Source organism: Cajanus cajan, chromosome 8 (genome assembly GCF_000230855.2).
Source record: "Cajanus cajan strain Asha chromosome 8, NIPB_CcT2T_4, whole genome shotgun sequence".
NCBI lineage: Eukaryota > Viridiplantae > Streptophyta > Magnoliopsida > Fabales > Fabaceae > Cajanus > Cajanus cajan.
The window spans coordinates 10319283-10327326 of NC_138524.1; the positions used below are offsets into that span (position 1 = coordinate 10319283).

The following is an 8044-nucleotide window of genomic DNA, read 5'->3' on the forward strand; positions in this document are numbered from 1 at the left end:
TACCCGGTACCGTAATCATTCAACTAACACCTTAAGGTATTAGGTGTCCGAAATCAAAGTATAATGAATGTCTTGTTAGTTATTATAATAATCTCAAGTCGAAGGAAATTATTACATTCTTCACTGAAATTTCCTATTGACAATTCTAAGGTAATATTTAACCATGAGAAAATCTCCTTTTGAGTGAGTTTAATAGTCATATTCCTATATGCACCATTTATATGTGTAATTTAATAAATGAGATCTATTAATCTTTATCCAATAAAGACCATTATACATATATTGATATACTCAGATTAATGATGTCTTATTCTTAATAATTTTATAATCAATAACAATTTAGATAAAAATTATGAAAGACTTATTTCTCATTATTATAATCTCTATTATAAAAACAAATCTCTAATTTTAATTAAGGACCTTATCATATTAATTATTGTCACAAATAATAAATATAATAATAAAACAATAAAATATAATTTTATTAATACAAACATGAATACATGATAGATTAGATCTTGGACATACCTCACATCCCTAACAATATTTATTTTAAAACTTATTTTTTTCTCCAAACATAAAAGTTATCATTACAAACAATGGGTTAGATACTCTATAAAATAGAAAGCAGATCATAGATATATATTTCATATCCTTAGTATAACGCACAGCACTTCTTTCTAGAACACTTCGAAGTTGAAGTGAATATCGTATACTTTACTTGGCTATCCCAAACCTCAGCCATGGCTAGTGTCTCACAGCTGATCTCAGCGGTCGAAAGAAGGTAACGAAATTAAAGTCGCAACTTAACCTCCTTTTGCACACACACAGTTTATCAATTCATTTAATTTATCACATGACATGTATAAATATACGCGCAAGTATGCAGCAGAGTTAATGAATATATATATATATATATATATATCTTTAGAAAAGCTTTTTGAAAATTTTCACCGATAAAACTCAATCGCAATTTCTTAAAAGCACTTTTTTTAATAAACTAACTTGCATCTAACATACTCTAGGCTTGATAATTAATGGTTTTGAAGGCTTGCGGGGAAGGTGGCTCTTGTGACCGGTGGTGCAAGCGGCATAGGTGAAGCCACTGCAAGACTCTTCTCGAAGCACGGAGCAAACGTTGTGATAGCTGATATTCAAGACAATCTGGGCCTCTCTCTTTGCAAACACTTAGAATCCGCTTCCTATGTCCACTGCGACGTGACAAACGAGAACGACGTCGAAAACGCCGTGAACGCCGCCGTTTCGGAGCACGGCAAACTCGACATCATGGTGAACAACGCGGGCATAAGCGGCCCGATCAAAGCCAGCATCCTGGACAACACAAAGTCAGAGTTCGAGGCGGTGATAAACATCAACCTAGTCGGCGTGTTTCTCGGGACGAAGCACGCCGCACGTGTGATGGTCCCTGCGCGAAGAGGAAGCATAATCAACACCGCAAGCGTGTGCGGAAGCATAGGTGGCGTGGCCTCGCACGCGTACACGAGTTCGAAGCACGCGGTGGTGGGGCTGACGAGGAACACCGCGGTGGAGCTTGGACAGTTCGGTGTGAGGGTGAATTGCGTGTCGCCCTATCTGGTTGCCACGCCCTTGACTATGGATTTCTTCAAGCTTGATGAGGAGGGAGCTCTTGGCGTTTACTCTAACCTGAAGGATGCTGTCCTTGAACCCAAGGATGTGGCAGAAGCTGCGCTTTACTTGGGGAGTGACGCCTCCAAGTATGTTAGTGGCCACAATCTTGTGGTTGATGGAGGCTTTACTATTGTCAATACTGGGCTTTGTGTCCTTGGCCAATCTGTTGTGTGAAATATTGTCCGCATGTCGTTGCCTAATTGTTGCTGTTGATGGTTTCAGTGTTTATGTCATGCTAGCTTGTATACGTATCTATTGAATATTATCTCATTTTCATTTTGGATACCTCCACTTTAAGATAATTAAATTGTCATATAATCTAGTACTACTAATTACGTCTTATGAGTGTTGTTCCTGTGTTAGGATACACACTTCAATTATCCTTGCTGTAGCGGGTCAGATCCTGGGTCTCAGTCTTCTCGTTTCTATCCGGGTAGTCCGATGTGAGGGGGGTGTGCCTGCAAAGACACTCCAACGCTCAAGTAAGTGCTCGGCGTAATAAATGCGGTAGTTAAAAGTTGATTACATACCTCGTTGGGGTCCTATTTATAGTGATTCTTATTGGGCCGTGATTAGGGATTGGGCCCCGAAAAATTAGGGGGTTAATCCGATGCATTACGTTAATTAAGCTCTTCGTAATCTTGGCGTAATCCCGTGTCTCGGCCGAGTAAACCGACACGTTTTGTTCCGTGAGTGGTCGGTGGGCTCGGGTGTTCGATTTTGTCGGTCCCGGACTCGGGTATTCGGTCGAGTTGGTTACTAGCAAGGGTGTTCGGCCAAGTCGGCCTCCATACGGTATACAACCCCCGCAGCGTCAAGGATGGGAAAGACGAAGACGGTCTAAGCTGTGAGGTGGTGGTCTTCAGCGTAGGAGGATAAATGTTATCACCGATCGCTAGTGGTGATGTGCGCGTTTCCATGACTTCAGTGGTTGTGCCGGAACGTCGCATTTAGTCATCGGCTATCATGTTTTACCGACTATTTTAGCCGATAACGTCATCGTTGTTTAGCTGGGCTCTGATGGTATGCTGAGACCTCAAGCTGATGAAGTCTTTGCCGAGGTCTCGCTATGCGGGGTCTATGCCGAGACCTCGGCAGGATGAGGCCTGTGATCTCACTGGGCGGAGTTTGTGCTGAGACCTCGGCTGGAGGGGGTCTGTGCCGAGATCTCAAGCGTCGAAAGCCATAGTCGAGAACTCGGTGGATGTGGTCTGCCACGTTGGCCCTAGTGGTTACAGGTCTATGCCGAGACCTCAGCAGGAATGAGGCCTGTGATCTCACTAGACAGAGTCTGTGCCGAGATCTCAAGCGTCGAAAGCCATAGCTGAGAACTCGGTGGGTGTGGTCTGTCACGTTGGCCCTAGCGGTTACGGGTCTATGCCGAGACCTCAGCAGGATGAGGCTTGTGATCTCACGAGGCAGAGTCTGTGCCGAGACCTCGGCTGGAGGGGTCTGCCACATAGGCCCTAGCGGTTACAGGTCTATCGGTTACTAAATCTGGACCGTTTGATGATTCAGATCGAACGGTTGCGGCTTCCGGGCATCTTTTCACCTCCCTCGTTTACCTTGCCTATAAATAGGGGGGATGTTTGAGAATTTACTTGCTGTAAATTCTCCGAGGTCTCTGAGTTCAAGTGTCTGTCCGAGCTTATCGATCAAAGGTACAAATTTGTATTTTTTATTTCCTAGTAATAAATGGATAGGGACTATTCCTCGGCAAGGAGCTGGACGTCCTCGGCGGTGTTGGGTGCCGCGTCTGATGGAGAGGGGTCGGGTTCGAGTGAGATATCAAGGTTGCCTCCGCTGTAGTGTGAAGTGGTGTTTCCCTCTGATCGTGCCGAGGAGGAGGATAGTGGGGATGAGGTGGTCGAAGTATCGCCCCCGGTTACTTTGGCCGTGGCTTTGGCTCGAGCTACCGAGGTGGATGCCAGAGGTTCAGGCCGTGCCGACCAACAACCCGTTCATGCCGAAGACAGTGGGGATGAATTGGAGGTACACGACGATAATCGGGGCAAAGGCGTGGCTGGACCGAGCACTAGGTCGAAGGCGAAGATTGACTACGGCACCGGGGAGATGCCCGGATATGAGTGGGTGGACGGGGAGGTCGGCATATACTTCTCGTCTCTCTCGGACCAAGGGTTATTAGACACCTTCGTGTCTTTGGAGAAGTGTTTCGGGAGTGGTGAAGATGAGTTTCCACTACTTGCCGAGGCGTGCGAGGATGAGGGGCCGAACACTGATTTCGTATTCATGGAATCGGAGCCCGATGAGGACGACTACTTTTATGCCTACATGTGTTGATTCAAGGACCTTGGCATAAAGCTCCCGTTTGATGACTTTCAGATGGGAGTTCTCCGGGCATTGAACGTGGCGCCGACCAAGCTACATCCGAACGCCTGGGCGGCCATGCAAGCGTTCCGGAATTTATGCTTGTGCCTGGGCCTTAAACCCCGACCACTAGCTTTTCTCTATTATTATATATTTCGTCCGAGCAAGCCGGTGAAATGGGTCTCGTTAGCCCGAGTGCCGAAACGTCAGTTTCTCCGGGCCTTTACCTCCTCTTATAAGGGGTTTAAAAGTGGGTTCTTCAAGGTTCGCTGGGGGCCGAAAATGAGGGCCTGTTTTTAAGACCGAGAAGACTCTCCTCTATTCCCTTTCTATTGGTCGAGGCGGCCGACGCGTTTCGAGGCGATACCCTCATCAAAACTCCCTGCCGAGGACAAAGAGATTGTGGATCTCCTGGACAAGTTGCCGAAGGGTTTGCCTGTCCGAGGCCTCTTGGACATTTTTGAAACATCTCACTTTGAGATGACTTTGCTAGGTATGTGTTTTAGGCTTCGGTTGTTTAATCAGTTTTAAATTGATGTTAAGATTTATTTTGTTGGAGGTTTAATGGCCGGAGGCAATTTAGATGTGACCGCTATGCTCGCCAAGAGGGCGAAAGATGCAAAAGCCAGTGGGAAGGTGCCACCGGCAAGGTCGGCCTTGAAGTTGCAGCGGGATAAGCCCCCCAATGTGATCATCCCTCTGGCCGACGCGAAAAAGAAGGGAAGCACTTCCCGGGTGCGTGCGGCCGAGCATAACATAGAGCCAGAGCGTCCGAGCTCTTCCAGCAAGCGCCCGAAGCAACTATCTTTGGAGCAATCGGGTTGCTGTTGTTGCTAGTTCAAACTTCCTCGCCCCGAATGTGCAGACCGAGAACCTGGTCAGCCTGGACCTCACTACCGGGGGAGGGCTACAATACTTGGAGGGCATGTCGACTGAGGCCAAGTATAAGCTCTTCTGTGAGCTTGATGCTCGGACTTCTCTCGTCGCCAAACATGTTATGATGAGGCACACCGTCTCAGAGGAGAGGCTCCATGGCCGACTCAAGGAGGCCGAGACCACGGTGAAGGAGGCGTTAGCTGCAAACGCCAAGGTAACCGAGTCGGCTGAAGAGTTGAAGAGGGCCGCCGACGCCCACAAAAGGGAGGTCGAAGACCTAAAGTTGGTCGTTCAGAGATTGAAGGCCGAGGCCGCCACCTCCGTGAATGAGATTGCCCGACTGAAGGAAGCCGCTGCCAAGTTTGAAGCCGAAGCCACCGAGAAGATCCTCGAGCAGCACGACACCGGATTTCGGCATGCGGTTCGACAAGCCTTCTATTACTGCAAGGTCCCGGCTGATTTTGAATTTGACGTTATTCGGGACTTCTATGGTGGCAAGTTCATCAACTATGCCGAGTTCCCCCAGGGTGCTCAGCCAGACAAAGAGGCCCCTCGCCGAGGCATTTCAACCCAGGCCCCGGTGCCGCCTGTCACCGAAGAGGGGGAGGAGCCAATCATTGATGTGGTCGGCGATGGGAATCCAGAGGGCTCGACAGCAGTATAGGGGGTCAGCTCTGGTAGTTGGGCTAGGATTGTCTTTTTGCTTCTTTTGTAACCGGGCCGTCAGCGCCTTTTGTAACTTGGGCATTGGTGCCAGTGAACAATTAGGATTTTTTGTGTAAGTAGCCGGATTGATCGACAATACTTTAATGGAATTTTTCTATTGCTTTCATTTTTGCCGTTTATGTAAAAAATATACCGACTTGCATGCTTGGTCGGGGGGGAAAATTAAATTTTAATCGTGGTGTGTGTGATTACGAGAGTGCTCGGTTTGAACGTCTTAGATTTAGCAATTTGACACGCGAAGTGCGGAGCGTGCGAGAGTGTTTGGCCTGTGCGTGTTCGGCCTAAGCGTGTTCGGCCTCAGGGTAGGTCGCAATTTGATACGCGGTGTTGGAGCGTGTGAGTGTTCGGCCTAAGCGCATTAGGCCTCGGAGTCGAGTCATGATTTAATATTCAAGGCACATTGGATCGCGCGAGAGTGCTCGGCCTTGGAGTTGGATCATACGATTTGATATGCGTATTTGGTCACGCGAAGGCGCTCGTCCTAGGTACACCTTTAGCCGAGGAGGGTACTCGAGAGGGAAACTTGTCGGGCTCGAGTATGCCTGTGTATGGTCAGCCGAGGGTTGCTCGGTGTCGGCACGTCGTAGTGCTTGGCCTAGGTATATCCTTAACCGAGGAGGGTACTCGGGAGGGAAACCTGTGGGGCGCGAGTGCACTAGCTTTGAATGGTTGGCCGAGGATTGCTTGGTGACGTCTTGTGTCGTAGTACTCGGCCTAGGTATATCCTTAGCCGAGGAGAGTACTCGGGAGGAAAACCTGTGGGGCGCGAGTGCACTAGCTTTGAATGGTTGGCCTAGGATTGCTTGGAGACGTCTTGTGTCGTAGTGCTCGACCTAGGTATATCCTTAGCCGAGGAGGGTACTCGGGAGGAAAACCTATGGGACGCGAGTGCACGTTTGAATGGTCAGCCGAGGATTGCTCGGTGACGTTTTACGTCGTAGTGCTCGACCTAGGTACATCCTTAGCCGAGGAGGGTACTCGGGAGGAAAACCTGTGGGGCGCGAGTGCACTAGTTTGAGTGGTCTGCCGAGGATGACTCGGCATCGGCGTGTGTTATTCGAGGTCCTTCCTACATGAGCGTGACCTAAGCATATATGCACGGTTAAATAGGAAATGAAATATCAATGTTTCAAAAATGTCTATTAATAAAGTGCTTCGTTAAAAACCTTGCCGACCCAAAACCCTCCTTAGGGAAAAAAGAGTCGGTCAAGGAAAAGAGTGCACTATTACATCAGTTGTAATACACTTTCAAATGTGAGGAGTTCCAAGTTCTCGGAATTGGTTCTCCTGATAGGTATTCCAGCTTGTATGCCCCGTTGTTTAAGTTGTTTCGTACTCGGAAGGGTCCGTCCCAATTTGGGGCAAGTTTTCCTTGTCTCGGATCTTTTCTTGCTTCGCCTGTGACTCTCCAAATGAGATCTCCGTCGCAAAATTCTCTAGGCTTCACCTTGCTATCGAATCTTCTCTTGTAGCGCTGCCTGGTGGCCTCGGCCACCACCAGAGCGCGGTCTCGGACTTCTTGTAGAACATCCATGTTTGCTCGGAGCTCGGCTTCGTTGTTCGGTTCGTCAAAGTGAACTCAGCGAAATGATGGCTTTCCGATCTCCACTGGGAGCATTGCGTTGGACCCATATACTATTCGGAAGGGGGTCTCTTGCGTGGTCGAATGGGGCGTACATCGGTAGGCCCAAAGTACCTCGGGTAACTGCTCGGCCCATGCTCCCTTTGCCTCTCCTAGCCGTTTCTTCAACTCTTCTAGGATGACTTTATTGGCTGACTCGGCCTGACTGTTCATTTGTAGGTGCTCGACCGATGTGACCTTGTGCTGTATTCCTAGGCCGGCTAGGAACTCGTTGAGTTTTCGGTCGGTAAATTGGAGGCCGTTGTCGGTCACTAGGGTGTCTGGGATTCCGAACCGGGTGATGATGTTCCTCCACAAGAATTTTTGAAATTGATGAGCCGAGATGCACGCCACGGGCTCGGCTTCAATCCATTTGGTGAATAGATCCACGACGACGATGAGGAATTTGCATTGTCCCTTAGCCACCGGGAAAGGTCCGAGTATGTCGGCCCCCCATGTGGCGAACGACCATGCTAGGGGAATGCAATGTAGCTGCTCGGCTGGTCGGTGGATCAAGTTGCCATGTTTCTGACATGGTTGGCACTTCCTCACAAACATTGCGCAATCGGTGTTCATGGTCGGCCAATAGTACCCGACTCGCAAGAGTTTGGAGACGGTCATCATCGCTCCTGAATGCATTTCGCAAATGCCCTCGTGTACTTCTCTCATGACGTAATCGGCCTCGGCGGGATCTAGGCACTTGAGAAGGGGGGTAGAGAAGCCACGTTTGTACAACTTCCCGACAATGACGATGTATCTACTGGCTTGAATTCTCAACCGTTTGGCTTCGATCGGGTCGTCCGGTGTGACTCCGTTGCCTAGGAATGCCTTGATTTCGGCTCG

The 8044-nt window shown here is 48.7% G+C and overlaps 1 protein-coding gene across 1 annotated transcript; it reads left to right on the plus strand.

Annotated features, from left to right (window-relative positions):
- Window positions 1-579: 579 nt before the first annotated feature.
- Window positions 580-1935, plus strand: LOC109798888 (borneol dehydrogenase, mitochondrial). Its single transcript, XM_020359317.3, has 2 exons — window positions 580-784; window positions 1050-1935. The coding sequence occupies exons 1-2, from the start codon at window positions 744-746 to the stop codon at window positions 1822-1824; spliced, it is 816 nt and encodes a 271-aa protein (XP_020214906.1). The 5' UTR covers window positions 580-743; the 3' UTR covers window positions 1825-1935.
- The last annotated feature ends 6109 nt before the right edge of the window (window positions 1936-8044 follow it).

Bases quoted from the DNA above. Each gene is read 5' to 3' on its own strand.
- LOC109798888 (XM_020359317.3), top strand. From the start codon at position 744: ATGGCTAGTGTCTCACAGCTGATCTCAGCGGTCGAAAGAAG. The intron at 785-1,049 runs GTAACGAAATTA...ATGGTTTTGAAG, and splicing joins ATCTCAGCGGTCGAAAGAAG to GCTTGCGGGGAAGGTGGCTC.